General features: G+C 36.3%; 1 protein-coding gene across 1 annotated transcript in view; it reads right to left on the bottom strand.

Moving 5' to 3' along the window:
* Positions 1–101: 101 nt before the first annotated feature.
* The window catches only part of LOC127972235 (endothelial cell-selective adhesion molecule-like), a 36,250-nt gene continuing 17,333 nt past the window's right edge, over positions 102–19,018 (bottom strand). The window contains exons 2-8 of the mRNA XM_052575595.1: positions 7,631–7,776; positions 6,711–6,912; positions 6,476–6,631; positions 4,914–4,958; positions 2,599–2,721; positions 2,374–2,503; positions 102–1,650 (exon numbers count right to left, since the gene is read on the bottom strand). Of these exons, the coding sequence (XP_052431555.1) occupies positions 1,176–1,650; positions 2,374–2,503; positions 2,599–2,721; positions 4,914–4,958; positions 6,476–6,631; positions 6,711–6,912; positions 7,631–7,776 (1,277 nt within the window). The 3' untranslated portion in view covers positions 102–1,175. The remainder of the gene's footprint in view (positions 1,651–2,373; positions 2,504–2,598; positions 2,722–4,913; positions 4,959–6,475; positions 6,632–6,710; positions 6,913–7,630; positions 7,777–19,018) is intronic.

The raw sequence follows: 19,018 nt of genomic DNA, 5'->3' as shown, positions 1-19,018 counted from the left end.
TTTAATATACTTGTTAATAAAATTTGTTTAATGCTGGGTCAATCAAATGCCACATCAAAGAAATGTGCTAGTTTAACTCTTTAAAAAATGTTTTACAATGCAATTTTGTATTGGTTTAATAAGCAGAACATTATGGTAAGTGATCAAAACAAGCACCACCACTTAAACACTTGAACCTCACTGAGGCATTTTCCACTTAGAACCCGCTTCTTACATCTCTGCATTCATCATGTAGACAGTTATATATGTATAATGCTTTCAATTCCATATAATGGCAATTTGAAAATAACAAAATAAGTGGAAAAGGCTTAATTACAGAGTAAACAATATCTTCAACCAGAATATTCACAATAACATTCAGCATTAACACTATTACCAAAACATTTCTTCCAATATTTAAGTCATTAAACCACAAGGCTATTTTTTTTTTTTTTTTTTTTTGTAAATTATCATGAATACACAAATTAATCAATGGACACTTCCATGTAACTTCCATGTTCAGATGTTTTACAAATTAAGAGTCCTTCTTGTTCCAGTAAACAAGCATGGCAGACACTGGCATTTTTATGCTCTACATCATAAAACAGCATTTTTAAAGGCTCCCATTTTATTTTCTGCTTTACAGCCTTCCCTTTTCTCAAAATTTCTTAACTCATCTGAATGGTCAGAAAATATTTCATTTGAAATGAAACCTGCTCTGCTTCAGAAATCTGTCAACCGCTTGACAGACAAAAGCGAAAACTCCTGAGAGAAACGGAGGCACAAGAGGCACAAGAACAGCTGATGCTAAACATTATCGTCATGAATTTAACTGAATGTCTAAATAACTGGACAAATCTGAATCTGTAAACACAACTGTTACAAAAAGTGGACGTCTGCATCCCGTCATAATGTATAACACACTGACAAAATACTGTTCTTGGTCCCTGAAACGGTTCGAAACGATGACAAAAAGAACTTTACAAAGTGTTTAGGCATCAAAACACAGATTAAGCTTATAAAAAAACATATAATACTTTAGAAAACAAATCGAAGATTTTTTTTTCGACATGTAACTATATTTTACTATACTTTATTCTGTATAAAAAGTTAGCCAAATTTATCGTCACATTTGTCGAAACCCTTCTCCACGTATGTTTGGCTAGTCGTTAGTACATTACTAGTCTTGAGGGCCGTTACACCAGTGATCCGGCATGGTTCTGGGTGGGCACCATGATGGGCACGGCCCCCATGCGGGACAGGGTGGCAGTGTTTATAGGCCTGTTGAGTGGGCGCGGGGTCTGCGGCTGCGGCCCCTCAGTCCTCTGTGTGGAGCAGCTGTTAGGATTGAGGACTGCAGGAGTGTGATGGCGATGGGGGCGGAGTGCGTGATTTGGTGTGCCGCTGGCGTTGTATCCAGGCAGGCCGTGTAGAGGGTTGGGCTCCCCTGGGCGGAGGCGGTAGGTGGTTGTGCTTCCAGTGGTGGTGAGGATGGAGGCAATGTCCGAGGCACCAGGAGGGTATGGGTAATGGTTGTTTTGGAGTGGATGCTGAGGGTCCTGTACAGGAGGGCTGGTGGCTATTGAGGACAATGTGCCATTCTTTGATATGATGTCCGATCCTGTGCCGCTTTTAGCCCAGGAGACACGTTTTGGTGCCTGTGCATCTTCCCTTAAAGCAATAGAAAGCAGATACTATGATACACACATCTAAACTATAGCATTATGTATGAAGTGCAAAAGTGAGAAAGTTACTTTGGAAAGTTTACAGATTACAAGATACCCTACTTAAAATGTTATAAGTAGTGTAATTTCAATGACTTTATTAAAGTAATGTAACTGATTACATTTGATACCTTTCTGATTACCTAACAAATATTTTCAACTGTTAGTCATTTTCAGGCATTTAAATCAGGCAGGTTATCCTTACCCTAGTAAAAAAAGGAATATCTTTAAAAATATTTTTTTTCATATTACGTATAGTTCAAATCTATTAACATATTTACTGACATGTCGCTTGAGACTTACTGATAAGTTTATTTTAAATTCAACTTTATTTGGACTACTACTTGTGCACAATGCACATTTCTTAAAATTAAGCCTAAAATGTGTTTTAAAGTCACTATTGATGTGGATTGTGTGATCTTTGAGTAATATTGCTATTTAAATGCAAGATATTTAAAGTGTACCTGAAGCACAATAATTCCAGATGCCTTCACATGTAACCCACTTCATAATCGTTAATAACTGTAATTTCATTACACAATTTTCTTAGTAACTGTTACAGATTACAGTTACATTTATTTTGTAATCAAATTTCACAATGGCATTACATAAAACTAGTTACACTGCAGATATTGTAATACAATATTATAAATATATGACACATGCTCACTTGATGTCATTGGCCATCTCCTCTTCCGTGTCACGGTTTCTCCTCAGGATGAAGATCAGGAATAAAACTAGAGCCATCAGACCCACCACGGAGCCCACTGTGGCCCCGGCGATCACCCAGACGTTGTTAGCTTTGGCCACAAGAGGAACAGTTAGGTTACAATTATAGTGAGTGCTAAAATCTACAATATAGAATATTACATCAATCCTTTTGAGAGATACTTACAGGTGGAGACCTCTAGATTGATGTGGCAGCTGTCAGTCCCAGCCGTGTTGCTGGCGCGGCAAACATACTTGCCAGACATGCTTTTGGTGAGGTTGCTAAGTCGAAGGGTGCCCTGCCTCTCATCTGAAAATAGAACCAAACATTCATAATATCATAATTGAACATCAAATGCATTTTCAATAGAGTTCACCCCTTTGTGACCTATTGTAGCATGTGACTGCTTATTACTTATATGGGTGTTTATTCAATTACAGGCACTATTTACATTTCCTTAAAAAAGACTTGCTTGGTTTAAATGTCTGAAAATGATTAACAGGTGAAAACATTCTTTAGAAATTTCGAAAAGTAATCAAAAAGTATTCAAAAGTAATCAGTTACATTAATAAAGTAATTGAAATAGTTACACTACTTTTTACATTTTAAATAGAGTAACTTGTTATCTATTACATTTCCAAAGCAAAATTCCCAAGCTATAATTTGTGGAAAATTGACATTTCATTCATATTTTAAGATTAAAGAGTAAAACGATAAAAATTCGTACATAAAATGCATTTTAAAAATAGCAAAGGTAAATAATGAAGGCATGATAAAAAATAAAAAATAAACTTTTTTTTTATGAAACTACCTTGAATCTTGTAATCTAGGTAAAAAGGATAAAAAAACAAACATTTTGGCCATAAAAGTGCACAAAGTTGAAGAAACACCCTTATATGAAATATGAAATAAGAGTGTAATCCTTTGAAATCCCTATTCATAAGAGCAATTTGTCATGATGACTGACACATATATGAGACACATGTGTTAACGACTTGGCTACAGTTATGTTGACAATTCTACGCCTATTTTCACTGCATGATGCTGGCAACAAGGCTGAGAAGTTAAAACCATCAAGACAGAGAACAAACGTTACATTTCTGCCATTATTAGAGTGTTGGCAGAGATTGCAGTCGACCATCTGCTGCTGTAGCTTCTGTCCACACACTGAATGGCCTGCAGTGATGAGCAGCCAAACTCCAATTCCTCAGTGACACAGAGCCGAGGCCAGGCGCCCAGGGACCCCAGTCTGGGCTTTCCAGATTTCACAGGCACTTTTATACTAATGAAGTGTAAAATGATTAAAAAGACTGGCTTCATAAAGTCAACACTTCAGTGGGCTGTTCATAAAAACCTTCAGTTTGTGTTGCTTCTGCATTGAATAAACTATGAGACACAGCCCTCTAACAAGACACACAAAATACAGTAGTACAGCACTACACGATTCATAATTTCAACAATGGGAGGGAACAAAATAGATGAAAGGGGTAGGATGATGTTTGATATGCTTTTAGACTGATATGCCTGGGATATTGAATCACTCTAATCTCCCTGACGCACGTTGATACAAATGGCTGATTGCTAAAAATGCTTATCAAGCGTTAAGCTTTTTTGTTGTTTTTGTCCTTTTTTGCCATTGAGGTTTTGTGCCGATTGTAAACCTCTTTCTGTGAAGGATAGAGGTTCTGTGGGACTCAAAATAATGTGTGAACTTTGCATGTTTTTACAGAGTGATGATCCACCACTGTCATGACCTGAGGAGACGAGGAATGATATGAAGAAACATGATGGGATCGGGAAATAACCCCAGATTAGGCCACATCTCAAACGTATTTCGATGTATTCGTAACGTACAATATTGTAACAATGATGTTACAAAGACTATCTTTAAAGGCTTTTAAGATTTTAAAGCTTTGACTTAAAATAACACTTAAAAAATATGTTTTCGATCAACAGCACTGTATTCACAGTCAGCCATTCATTTATTCTTTCTTCAAGTAAAAATGTCCCATTCTAAAGTGTTTACAGAGTTTTAAACATGTCTTACTTTATGTGTAAAACTGCTGTGTGACTTAAAAAACAACAACTGCACAACCTTATTAAAGTTTGGGGTCACTAAGATAAATAAAAAAGTGTTTATTTGCTCAAAAATACAGTAAAAACATTACGTTTTTTTACTTTTTTTGAAACCATGATCCCATTTTGGAGTCTTAGATGTATAGAAAACCACATTTATTTGGAATAGAAACCTTCTGTAACATACTAAATGTCTTTACCGTCACCTTTGATCAAATTATTGCATCTCTGCTGAATACAATTATTTATGTCTTTCAAAAAAAGTCTTACTGACCTCAAACTTTTTAGCTTTATTATTCTTGTACTGACATGTACAAGCAAACAAGGGTTGAGGAATAAACTAAGCAACACTCTAAGGGTAAACCAAACCGCACATTTGCTGAGTCAATCTAAAGAAGGGTCTATCCTAGGGTCTGTTCCCTTACCCAGGTATCCCAGCACAAGCACAGGCTGGGGGCAGGACCTCCACTCTGTGAATGCGCAGAAGATGAGAGTGACACAGAGAGGGCGAGAGGAAGACAGGTGACCAGAAGAACATGATACATTTGTTTTTCCTGAGGGAAGATTACTGAGCACCTCGCCTCCCTCAGGACTCTCATGTCAGGAGAGAAACTGGGAGCCCCACGTGCCTGGGATCAAGGAGGAAATGTGCTGCATGGTTGATAAGTATAAGCCAGCTTTTGTGAACAGCTGGCACAACTGTGTATTTTGACTAAAGATTTGTGCTGATCAGTACAAGCATGTCAACAGAAATCATCATGATACATTTAGAGAAAAATGTTTTTGGAACATGGACATTAAAAAAAAATATGGACTTTAAGAGAACTTGCCAGTAGAAATGTAAGATGTTCCTGGCACTCAGTCAAGGTCAAAGCTGTCGTGTTTAGAGGCTGATGGGAATGTGTCACACCTCTCCTCAGCCCAAAGAGGGAGACACGCTAAATTAGTGATAAATGATGCCTGTGCTCCTCACAGCTACACAGCATCTAACCAATTTCCTCACGATCATAAACAGGGGTGCGTTTCCCAAAAGCATAGTTGCTAACCTGTTAACTTAGTTGGTTGGCAATGGGAAATTGTATTGCAACCAACAAAGTTGCTAACTTAGTTAGCAACTATGCTTTTGGGAAATGCACCCCAGATCAAGAACAGACAAACGCCTCTGAAAACGATTAAGCATATTTAACAATCATAAACTACTTTTCAAAGTTTGGGATCTGTACGATTAAAAAAAAGCTATTATATTATTTTTACAATTTAAAATGACTGTATTTTTGAATATATTTTAAAATGTAATTTATTCCTGCAAAGCAAAGCTGAATTTTCAATATCATTACTCCAGTCTTCAGTGTCCCTTCAGAAATCATTCGATATGCTCAAATGTTGAAAACAGCTGTGATGCATAATATTTTTGTAAAACATTGTTCTTGCTACATAAAAGCATTCATTAGTGACGGTAAAGACTTTTGTAATATTACAAAAGATTTCTGTTTCAAATAAATGCCGTTCTGCTGAACCTTGCGTTCATCAAATGTTTCCACAAATATATTGAGCAGCACAAAATATTGAGCATTGATGATAATAAGAAATGTTTCAAATCAGCATATTCATATTTTATTTCTGAAGATTCATGTGACAAGGAAAACTGGCGTAATGATGCAAAAAAAATCAGCTTTGACATCACAGAAATAAATGGATTTTTTTTATATAATTGCAATAAAATCTCACAATAGTATTGTTTTACTAGATCTACAGTAAAATTAAAAGATCCCTATCTTTTGAATGGTAATCTACCATTTAAATGAACCCCATTTTATACCAGTCAAAATATATCAATCCATACAGCAAATTAAACCAAATTGTACCTTTCGGTATCATTAATGTATCAAAAATCATTTTTAATGCATCCACAAAAGCTCCTGATTTTTTTCTCAGACGAAGGAAAGGAAATCAAACAATTGCAAGCATACATATCCGGGAAACTCACTTTGCATGGGAGAGAAGAAGACCTCAGAAAGAGGAGCTGCTTTGGTCCATTTGTACTGAGGAACAGGTTTGCCATAGCTGGATTTACAGCTCAATGTTACATTGCCACTCAGTACAGGATTTCCTGTCATAGAGCACACAGGTGTGGATGGAGGAACTACAACAGAAAAAGAAGTCTTGAGACAGACAGTTAAATGCCCCAAATAAGTGAATATAACCACATTTTGCCAATGTACCTTTAACATTGAGTTGTAGCTCTCCAGACAGACCTGGAGCTCCAGGAATGATGACGTGGCAGTGATAGCGTCCGGAGTCAGCCTCCTGCGTGTTATTGATGTAGATGGACAGATTGGCAGAGGGCATGGACATGGAAAAACCCACCCGCCTCCGAAAGTCAGTGCTACCGATGCCAATCTGTCCTGAGAAGTAGGAGATGACCTGCAGTCAAAAACACGTAGAGAGACCTTAGAACACAACTGGGGGTAATAATGGAGGTAAACTGTCATACTAAAGATAATCCTCTGATGCAAATGCAGATGGCCAAGTTCATATTAGGCAGATTTCCATTTATTTATGGAAACTAGTGGAGCTACAGATTACGATAAGCTGCACAAATATCATTCATACACACGCATATGTCGCATGTAATAGCCGGCCCTCGCATACAGTATAACCTGACTGATTATCATGCCTCAGGGTGTATTATCTGACATTTACATCTCTATCTAAAACCCTCAGCGATAACGGCTCGAGGTAATCCACTTCTCGCCCGTCCATTAAATTCATCACATGTATTTTCATTAAGCAGTCTTTGACCTTTCAAGTGTCCCATACTCTTCCTGTGACATTAATGTGAAAGCCATCTGTTGAGTGAGCTGGGTCTGACATGTCAGGTTCATGTCATTTATTAGTCTGCTGATGGAGGACAACAGATTGATCTATCATGTAATCCATTCCTCTTTTTTTTCAAAACAACAGCAAAGGAGGACAGGAAATGGATAGCTTATATATAATGAAGACTTTTTAAATTAATATCAAGATTATGGATTATAAATATGACATATACACATTTAATTGATTACTAATAGTAAATGAGTAAATTTTTCTTTTTTAGTACAAATCAGATTTTTAAAATGCTGTTTCCAAACATACTCACTTGTTTGGAGTGATTGGCCATGAAGGTCCAGATGACCGCGTTCTTCTCGATGGAGGTAGTGGGGGTGTACCAGGCCTCCAGAACAGCCATTTGTCCCATGATTACCTCCATGTCTTTCCGTGGCATCTCGACCCGCTGAGAATCACCTGGGACAGGGGAGAAACAGCCAGTGTTAAGACACTTATCCTGGACTCCAGAGGGCAGGTTTGACTTTAAGGTGACATCATTAAATTGTACATTTCAATTTGGCAACAAAAAATCATAATCCTGCGAAGGCAAAAATCCTAATCCAGCCAAACACACACACAAAAAAAAAAAAAACATTTAAAACCCCAGTGGATCCCAAAAATCATGTACTGACAAATGAATAAGATGTCTTTTTCAGAAGTCCATTGCACACAAATTTTTCTATGCATACAATGCATGTATATGAAAATGCATTTTACAGTAGGAAAAACAATAAATAATCCAAACATGTAGATGTTGTGTGCTTTCATTTGATGGATTTAGTACATTTAAGTACTTCTCAAAAACTAGTTGATGTAATTAATGAGCTCATCAATAAGCAACAAGAGATCACAAGATAGTTGCCAAGATAGTTGAAGCAAAGAGCAAGAAAACAGAATATAAAAGCACATCTATTGCTCGCATGCAAATCTTTCACTGAAGGAAACAAGCTAAATGATACCCGGAGGAGACACCCACTGACAGAGGTCACTCACAGGGCTGGAAGTCTCCGGAGCTGCTCAGCTGCAGGTGGATCAACTGATCCCAGCATTCCCAGCTGTCCTGGTCAGCCAGTTTGGCGGTGGATCCCTCACTCACAGACAGACGTGGTGCTGGAGCTCTGCTGAGCTGAGCTGAGCTGCTGCGCTGCACTGCTGCTATATTCCCTTTACTTTCAGCTTTAAACTGAATCTCTCTGTGACGTAAAGACGCCGGCGTCTTGCTTTAGGCTGAGCGCTGCCTTCAAGCTGCTTTGTTATTGCTCATGAGACTGCATCCATCTCCCCATTTTTTTCATTTCTGTTGTGGATCTGGACTAGTAATCCTCCAACAATCCGCAGCTCAATCTCGCCACGCATTCTACAGGCTCACGTGAAACAAGTCAAGCTCGGCTGGACTTAAAGATGATGTAACCGACGGCTCCTTTGACATGCGCTTCCACTGCTGGACTACCTTCATTCATATTCTCACAGAAGATAGACCTCCCAGATTACAGGATCCGACGGAAGACTGATCTAAAACAATCATATTCCTTATCATTTATCCTCATTAACCTCACAGGGGGAGCTATTCATCAGTACAAGATCTATTTACCAAAAGATTCTATTAATATTAATACCATGAGTAACCAACTGAAATAAGCTAATTTTATTACTTCATTACAATATTTGTTATATTATAATGTTAAATGTATAATAAAATTTTATTATATCTATATTTTAAATTATAATAACACAAAAAATAATAAATCATATTTTAAAAAGTATAATCTATACAAATTATGTATATCTATATTAAAATTTGATTTTATATAATTATAATTTTATATAATTACATTAATAAATTATAATTATTATGATAAACAATTCTAATTTTATTCTTAATAATTATTATAATATTTTAAGAACAAACTTTTATTCAGCAATAATGCAATAAATTGACAATAAAACAATTTATAATGTTACAGAAGATTTCTATTTCAAATAAATTCTTTATATTCATCAAAGAAATTTGAAAAAAAAAAATGTATTGTGGTTACTACAAGAAATGGCAGCAAAATGTTACTGCTTTTCACGTTTTCTGGATTTTAAAAATGCGGTCTTGGTAAAAGCATAAGAGATTTCTTTCAAAAACATTTACAAATATTACAGACCGCAAATTACTACAATATATCAAACATAAATATGTAATTAAAGATGAGAAAAAAAAGTGTATTCAAATTTTCCTTTGATATTTAGAACAAAATTCACTTTATGGACTGTAATTCAATCATAATATTATCGGAAAACAGTATTGTACTTGTCTCTGTCTGCCAGATTTGTTTTGGACTTTGTCAACCTTTAATCTTTTTAGTGGGAAAAGCTCAATCTTCCCCTCCGTCCCAGTCTGGGACTTTGGAGCGAGTGTAAGTAGGACATGCGTCGCCTGGGCTCATGAAAGAGGCGTGACGATGTGTGACGGCTCTCTGATGTGCTGCACTCAGAAACTGTCTCTGTGTGCCCAGGTTTATCCCTTACATTTCTGAGCCATAGAAGTTTATTAAATCAATGAAAATCTTCCCTAATCCCATCCCTTGCTCCATCTGTGCTGCTCTAAACAGACACACGCAGCACCAAGCTGGAAAGCCTGACATGGACACCTTGATTCAAGGATTAGCACATGGCCACACAACACACACATGCACATTTACACACAAGAACAGACCCGATGAACTCATTTAGAAGTTCAGATGTTCATCCTGATGCACAGCAAAGTTTGTACTGCGCTTTTATCAAATGTCCTTCATGAAATGAAAATAAAAAAGCCTTGAACCAAGTGTTAATATGAGGCTACTCCCATTAAACACAGACTCGTTGTCTTCTAATATAATTCTCTTCTCCAGCTCACAAGGTTTGTCTGATAAAGCTTTAGCATGAAGTGTACATTTAGGAGGTGAAGACTGGAGAAGCTGCACAAAAGCAATAGGTGAGGGACATCTTTTGGTGATGTGAGGAAAGTTTTACCCCCTTAATATTAAAAACCAAATGGAAATGGCAATCACAAATGAGTACAGATGACTGCAGTTACAATAGGCCTCCTATTGAGGGTAGTACTGTACTGCAGGAGGAGAACAAAAGAGTAAAGGTGATGGATGAGTTTAGATGAACAGATTTAACAGGGTATATATCACTGCCACTGAGTCTCCTGTGCATTCAAGAGAATCAGAAATCCACATCGGATCTCAATCTATAAAGCAGAATTTAAAAATAAAGGTTGCAAAAGGGAGTTTTCATAATGATGCCATAAAAAAACTATTTTGGGTTCACCAAAGAAAGAAGAACATTTTAATAATCTAAATAACCTTTTTTCCACAATAAAGAACCTTTAGTACAATGAAAAGGTCCCATGAACATTAAAGATACTTCATTGATTCATCAATGCCAATGAATAAACTTTATGTAGTGTAGTGTAGTGAACTTACATTTCATCACAAAACTGTATACAATATTATTTAAAATTTCATAAAATCTGCATATAAATACAGTATGTAATATATGTGATTAAAAGATCAATATGAGACATAACTAAAGAATGTCATATTTAATTATTTGCTATTTCAAATAATGCATATTTTACCAAATAAAAATGACAGCACTTTTAGCGTTCATGGCATGCCACTATTTGATGTAGTGATGAAGCATAAGTATTGGAGCAGTTGAATTTAAGGCAGATGAAAAAAGTAAAAGCTAATATTTAGTTGCAGATCCCTTGCATGCAATCAGAGCAGTGAGTCTGCAACCCATAGACATCACCAGACTCTTGGTCTTATGCTTTGAAATGCTTTTCCCAAGCCTTTAATGCAGCCAATTCCAACTGTTGCTTGTTTTGAGGAGTTTCTGTCTTTAGTCTCCTCTTCAGCTGGTGAAATTAATGTTCAATCAGATTTAAATCTGGAGATTGATTTGGGCAATCTAAGACTTTACATTTCTATGCCCTTATAAACTCCTTGACTGAACTGGTTTTTGGGTCATTTACAGTTGTAGTTTTGTCTCATCTTCATCTTTAAATCATACAGATTTCTTGACTCCACAGCAAACAGAGCAATTTTATCTTTACTGTTTCAATATTTATGGAGGGCACTGTATATATATATATATATATATATATATATATATATATATATATATATATATATATATATATATAGTCCACTTTAATGAAACGTCCTTCCTGAAAAGAAAAAAAAAGAAAAATTGAACCGAGTGTTGTTAGGAGCCTGCTCTCATTAAACAGAGACCCATTGTCTTCTAATATAATCTCCTCTTTTGCTTGTCTCCAGCTCACAAGGATTGTCTGGTAAAGCTTTAGCATGAGCGATCTGAGCCAGCCTTGAAATACCTGCTAATCTTGGGCAGCTGCACATCAGAAAGCACTTAACTGAGGATGGGCGATGTGGCTCAGGTCTGATGAGTACAACCCACCCTTCCCATCTGATTTCAGACTCTATTGTCAGGGGAATGCAGGGTTTAATTATCAGAGTTTACCTTGAGTGCTGAGAGCGGGGTCAGCAGTGTATGATGACACTGAGTGAAGTTTGCAAAGGCTGGTAGAAATACAGGCAAACATAAATGCAGACTTTCCTAAAAGAGGAATCTGTGGGTTAAGCAAGAGTTTTCTGGCAGATGCCAATTGAATAATAAACATTTGGTGAAGGTTCCTTTAAATAGGATTACATCAGTTTAATCTCTAGTGCTATTTTAAGCAGTTTTCAGTGTGTTGTCACATCAAAGGACCTCTAAATCCCTGCAAGTTTAGATCGATTCTTCATGCATACATGGACATGGACTGGACTGTCATCATGGGAGGACAATCAGAAACAGTGTTAGGAGTCTTCCAAGGTCTTTTAGGTTGTAACCTGATCCAGGCCCTATGAAGTTTAGGAAAGGCCATGACATAATATAGTAACTACCTATATAGGCAGTATTCTAACAACAATGGAAATTGTTTTGTTTTTTTTTTAATTGAAAAAATGGAAAGTGACTGATTTGGAACACTGAACATAGGTTGCATCTCTGCATGCCATTAAATTGTTGTTTCACAGGTAAAGGGTATGGGGAGACTACACTTACAATTTGAGTTTGATGCTAGCATGTTGCTAAGCTAACAATGAGATACACTAATAAGCATAAAAAATAACATGCATATTATCATTTACACTACTGTTAAAAAGCATGGGGACAAATATTTTTTTTAATGTTATTAAAATAAGTCTCTTATGCTCACCAAGGCTGCATCTATTTAAACAAAAGTACAACAAAAACAGCAATATTGTGAAATATGATTATTATTCAAATTGGATTTTCTCTTTTAATATATTTTAATATGATGCTAAACTGAATGTTCAGCATCATTGCTCCAGTCTTCAGAGTCACATGATTCTTCAGTAATCATTCTAATATGCTGATTTGCTGCTTATGACACTTTTTTACATTATTACTGTTGAAAAAAGCGATACAATCATGAATTCAGGATTTCAGGACCTAATGAAAAGAAGGTTAAAAAGCATTTATTAAAAAATAAAAAAATCTTCTGTAACAATATAAATGTCACTTTATTAATTTAATGCATCCTTGCTGAAGAAAAATATTAATCTCTTGAAAAAAAAAAGAACTGACATATGTACACAACATGTCTCAACTGTCATGCTAGATTAATTTTTCACTAAGCCAATCGCTACGCACTCGCAATGCATTCATGTTCATGAAAGATACATGCCATGCTGCTGAACTTCACCAAAATGAGGAATATCAAAAGCCGCCATCTTTTGAAACTGCCTTCAGGTCAGCAGTGTCCCCATGATGACTTAAAATGTAACCTGACTAGGTAGTCAGCTCACAAGTTTTGAGCAGAGCTTTTTTTCCCCTTTTATCCTCTCAGCAATGCATATCCTCTTCCTCTCTCTTTTCAGGCACACACACCACTATAATAGCTAATATTAATCTTAAAAAAAAAAAAGAAAACATTTTACACTGGAGGCCATATATTGTGACATGACGGGAGAAGCTAAAATAGAACGACTGCAGGGCTGGCGAAAAACTTATCAGCCATAAATATGGTCTTAAATCAATGTGACCATATTTTGCTCTCAGTCATCATGACCCAAGCTGCCAGCTAGCCTTTCAGTGAAACCCAAACAACAAAAATAATACCTTAATATACGAAGAGTCAATAGACTCTACAAGTTCAGTCAATAACTGATCATAAAAACACGAGTAGACAGCCAAATATAACGATTTTCAATAAACATGTTTAGGCAACATTACAAACGGCCCTGCTTTAAATAATCTAAGCTGCGACCAAGATCATTATATTTGTTTACATGTCTGACTGCTCTCAAATTAGCGCCCATGCTTTGTTTTGATTGGTGTATTGGTCTGGGAGAGCGCTGCCTAGAGTGTGGAGAGCATCAATCAGCCTGAATGTGACGCTCCTGAAGTGCTCTCCATCTCTGCCACTCAAGTCTGCGGGAAGAAAATGATGGCGTTCCACAAAGCTACTCTCTCCTTAGCCTCCGGCATATGGACACAATCTCCTCCCACAAATCTGTGCAGGAAATATTAATCCATGCAACAGGCAGATGGATCGGGCTTGAATTATGTATAGAGCTCGAGCTCAAGGAGGAGAATTACTCCTCGAGTCTGATGTGCAACATCAAAATCAGGTTCTGGTGAAGGAAAGTCAGGAGAGAATAGCATTACGGACTCTGTGGATGAGATGTGATTCACAAAGATAGGATTAGGGCTGGAGTCACAAAGGAAATTTAATGGCCATAATATATGAGGCGGCATGTTGCCTCGGGTCCTCAGTTCACTCGCTTCACAAAATTGCGGTTTAATCAAAGTATGCTCATAGAAAACTGTTGTACTTCCTGATTCTGAGTTTGTTTATCTTTTTGTTTACAGTTGCGTTTTTTTTGTTTTGTTTTTTACAACTGCTAACATCCCTTTTTTTAATCTACAGTTACATTTTCAAAACTCCAAACACAATTACAGTAGCACAACATCTGTTTGATGTGAACATCCCATTAACACAATTCATGTTGTTTTCACACAATATTCTGTCAATTAACACGTTTCTAAAATGCTTAGATTCTCATTTTACAAAAGCTTACCCCATACCTTGGAACCTTATGTTCAAAACTATATTGTAAAGCCACTTCTCTACTTCTGCAACAACAGCAGCTTAAAAGAGCTGGAAAGAATTATTTTAATTACTCATAATTGAGAAATAGCTGATTCCAATCTTAATGAATAATTATAAGTCTTTTCATTACATGAGCATGCATAATAAAAAAGGCACTCTCTGGATTTGTTTTGTTCAAAACAATACAGAACAACAAAGAGAAGCAGAAAAAGAATGAAAAGGTCTGGACGTGGGAGAGTTGGACAAGGGAGAGGAGTAGTTGGACCTGGACTGTCTGGTTTGGTTCAGCTAAAAACAGACATCAAGAGACTACGACGGTCAGTCAGGACTGCTGAGAGGATTATCTGTGCCCCCTGCCCAACCTCCAAGATCTTTACATCTCCAGAGTGAGGAAAAGGGCCAAGAAAACCACTTTGGATCCCACACACACAGCCCACTCTCTCTTCGAACAGCCAGACATAAGAACAGTTGTTTTTTTTTCCCGCAGGCTATATTCAGCCTCACAACTGGCACATTTATACTTATGATAGAATCTGAAAATTGTACATCTGTATGCTAACATATGTACATAACATATCTGCACACTTGTAAATAACATGTATGTACATTGATTTAAAGTTTTTTACAATCATTTTGTCACCAATTTCAGAACCTTGATGTCATTTTACAAAACTCTAGACACACAAGAAGAAGTTTTTAGTACAATCATTAAATACAGTTATTCAAAACACGATACAGCTTTTATTATGGTTCTACACATTCACTGGTTCTATTGGTTTATGGTTGTACACAAAATGTGAAAATTATTGACGAAATAATCAACTCACAACAGTTAAAAAACTGCTAAAAATCTGTTTAGAACAAATAATATAATGGAATTTGAAAAAAATAAATAAATAAAACAGATTTCATAGGGACCTAGGTTTGGATACAGAACAAAAAACCACAACTGACAACCTGCAGGATATTCATAACAATAAGGGGGGAAGGTAAAATATGGATAAGAATTCTTATCAGTGGATATTAATACTAGAGAGAAGATAACACTACTTGTTATCCGTACGTGTGTTGGGATCAGAATGTGTCCATGTGTAATGACATTGGCTTTATTAGACACCCTCTATCTGAACTCACTTATCAGATGCCCATCATCTAACCGTAAGCAGGTCTTGGGGCTCAGCTCCAGGGTGGGCAGTCTGGATTATAAAAATAACAAAAATGAAATCTAAACTAAATCACAGAGACCTTAAATTAGACAGTCTTGGGCTGTGGGATAAATATTTAGATGTCAGCAAGGGAAATGGATGTGCTCTTTTCATCTCTTGGATGTATAATTTCAAGGGAGATCAGACAGCTGCTATGCCAACCTCAGATCTGACATCATCTTTCAAAGTTTGGGAGGTTAATTAGGCCATTGTTCAACCAAATAACGTAAAAAAAAAAAAAAAAAAAAAAAAGTTGGTATAGAAACTATTTTCACTCAGAAGTTGCTAGAAATTTCCAGAAACTTTTGAAGTAGTAGAAATTATTTTCTTTTAAAACATACTCAAACAATCCTTATTTTTCTATCCTTGCACTTGTAAGATTTTAGATTTTTGAAGAAGTCTGCTTAACAAGACTGCATTTATTTGATCAAATATACAGTAAAAACAGTAAATATTCTTAAAATTAAATTTAACCTCTTAAGCACAAATGCTATTTTGGGGATTTCCGTTTTTCATTTTCCTACCTAATTTTGAATGCCTGCCTATACTAATACTACAGTGTAAGCTCAGAAAGTTTGGTATAATTTCAAAGGAAACCCTTTGAAATTACATAAAACACTGTTGAAATTGATAAAAATGACAATATATGCTGTCTGTGTTATAATAAATAGGGAAAAAAACAAGGCGCTTTTTTATTTTATTTGTGTAAACTGAAGTTTGAAATGTTATAACTCAGGCATTGAAGGGGCTGGCAACTTCAGACAAATGTCTTGTGATTCTTCCAACTGTCTGCTATTAGAGGAAAACAGAAATTTCTTTCTATCCTAATCTATGCAAAAGTTATTCTATTCCAACTGAAGGAAGGAATAATAGCATTTTTGTATAAAATTTTTGTCTAAATAAGTATGAAGTCATCTTTTGCACACTTGCAGTATGGAATAATGTGATCTCTGTATATTATTTGACAGAAAACACTCAGAAGTTACATAAAAAGCTGCTGTTTGTGACAAATAGTATTATTTATGTTGTTTCACATATGATGAACCATCTCAATACATTGTGCTTTTTTTGTGTGTGGGTTTTCTGAACAGTCTTTGAAAGAAAATAATTCATATTTCACAATAGCAGCATGCATAAAATTATAAAAAATATCTGGTCTATCACAATCTAAAATAGAATACACAATCTCCAGATTCATATCGTTTCATTTATGTCTATTCTGCATCGTGTAGAGATTGAGAGACCTCGCCGTCTTTTTCATATTTCATATTTTGATTTTTTATCAGCGTGTATTTTGGTTTCGGTTTCGGTTTATAGCGTAAACAAGCTCCCCGAAGCTTTTGCGCGAACTTCGGAGCGTCAGCAAACTAATTTATGTTTATTCCCCCAGTACTGTACGGATTACTGTACATTCACTGAGATGCGGTCGAACACTGCACAGTTATGAAAATAAACATATTAGCTTATTGCTAGCGAAGCTTCCAAGCCTCAGAATAAAGAATCAAATGTATGAAAGCGAGTAGCACGCGTATAGGCTTACCAGATGCGCGTCCTGACCTCTCCACGGCGAAGGTGGCCACCCAGAACTTGTTTTATGAATATTATGCATTATAAATCCGTAGCGTCGGCCATTAGTAGTTTTTTCCTCGCGTGTCCTTTGTTTAGAAGCAGCCAAAGACTCAGTTTCCCAGAGACCATTGCGTCTCCACAAGCGGAAAAGAGTGGGCAGTCGCTGTCCAGTTCCAGCACCCCCGCGGTGCTGAATTCACACCTTCGATTGGAGGAACGACTTGTGAATGACAGCCATCAGGACAAATAGCGCTTCACAAAAGAGGTCAGACGTCTATACCAGAAGAAAGGCTTTTAGACCCATCAATATGAGTAAGAGATCTTGTCAATCAGACAGCTCTTGGAGCGCTTTTGCGCACTTGTACAAAACGCTTTATATCTCAGCAATGGAAGCACGCAGAAACGTAAAAATGGTCTTGTTTGAAAGAAGAGATTCTAATCTAAAAGATTATATCGAGTATATAGGTATGCGTGGCTGTTTGCGGCTGACTGAAGCGGTGCAAAATGTATAAATAATAAGGTGAGAAATTTTACATCGCGATTCTGTTGAAGATCATTCGATCTGTGATTGTCACACAATAAAATGATCTACATCATCAGATTCCTGAGAATGAGAGCTTTCTTGTGATATATGACTTGACTGTTTTGTGAAAAATATTTTAAATACACATTCTTACGAAAACGTATTCGCAATCGTTAGATGGAAATTTATGGGGGGGGAAAATATATTTCTTAGCTTAATTTGACTACTTTATGTATCATAAAACCCCAATTAATGGTATTCTTTGTAAAGAAAACACTCTAAGCTTTCAAATGAACCCATTTCTGGGCAAATGCCATATAAGGAAGGATATGCAAATGAGACACAAACATGTGGCATGCTATTTTCGGACCCGGTACCGGGTCTGCAGAGTTTAAGAGGACTGTTCTGAGTTCTAATATAAAATCTCATTTACTCAGTCAGTATACAGTGTTCTTCTTCCTTCAGAAACATTTATTATTATTATCAATGTTGAAAATATTTCTGCTTAAAATTATAAATATTTTATATAATTAAATATGTTTTATATTTTAACTAATATTTGAAAGGTTTTTTTTTTAGTTTTTTTTTTCATGATTCTTTGTTGAGCAGAAGTTTAAATGAATAGTATTTAAAAGAATACCCTTTCAAATTTATAAATGTTTTGACTGTCAATTTTAAGCAACTAAATGTGTCCTCCTAAGTTAAAAAAATCTTAAAGACCCACATCTTTTGAACAGCAGTGTCATTCCACTGGAGAAAAGAAAAACAAGGACAACTGATTAAAACAACTTTAGATGATCCATCTTAAAGCTAGGAAAAGCACCATTTTAAACAAGACTATGCGTGACATAGTGCTAACAAGCGAAACTAAAATGCTTGATCTGACCTAGAAGAAGAGTAGGGCCATTGGGAGCTTGGATGAATGCGAGAGGTCTGTGCCTAAATCCCACAGGGCTGCCCTGTACAGCTGTGGGACAGACTGGACCTCATGCTGAGGCTCAGGTGTTTTATACAGTGCCAAGCAAGAGAAGCTCAAAGCTAGCATGCAGGACATGGAGTGTTCTGACACGCGCTCCAATAAAGAGCTGGATAAACTTCAAAATATGGTCACTTCCCAAACTAAAACCCACAGCAGAACCGCCGGCATTCAATTATTGTGATTACTAGAATCCTCTCTAGGGA

This window comes from Carassius gibelio, chromosome B15 (genome assembly GCF_023724105.1).
Source record: "Carassius gibelio isolate Cgi1373 ecotype wild population from Czech Republic chromosome B15, carGib1.2-hapl.c, whole genome shotgun sequence".
Classification (NCBI taxonomy): Eukaryota; Metazoa; Chordata; class Actinopteri; order Cypriniformes; family Cyprinidae; genus Carassius; species Carassius gibelio.
The sequence above is the reverse complement of the archived record's forward strand: the minus strand, read 5'-3'. Positions and strand labels throughout refer to the sequence as shown.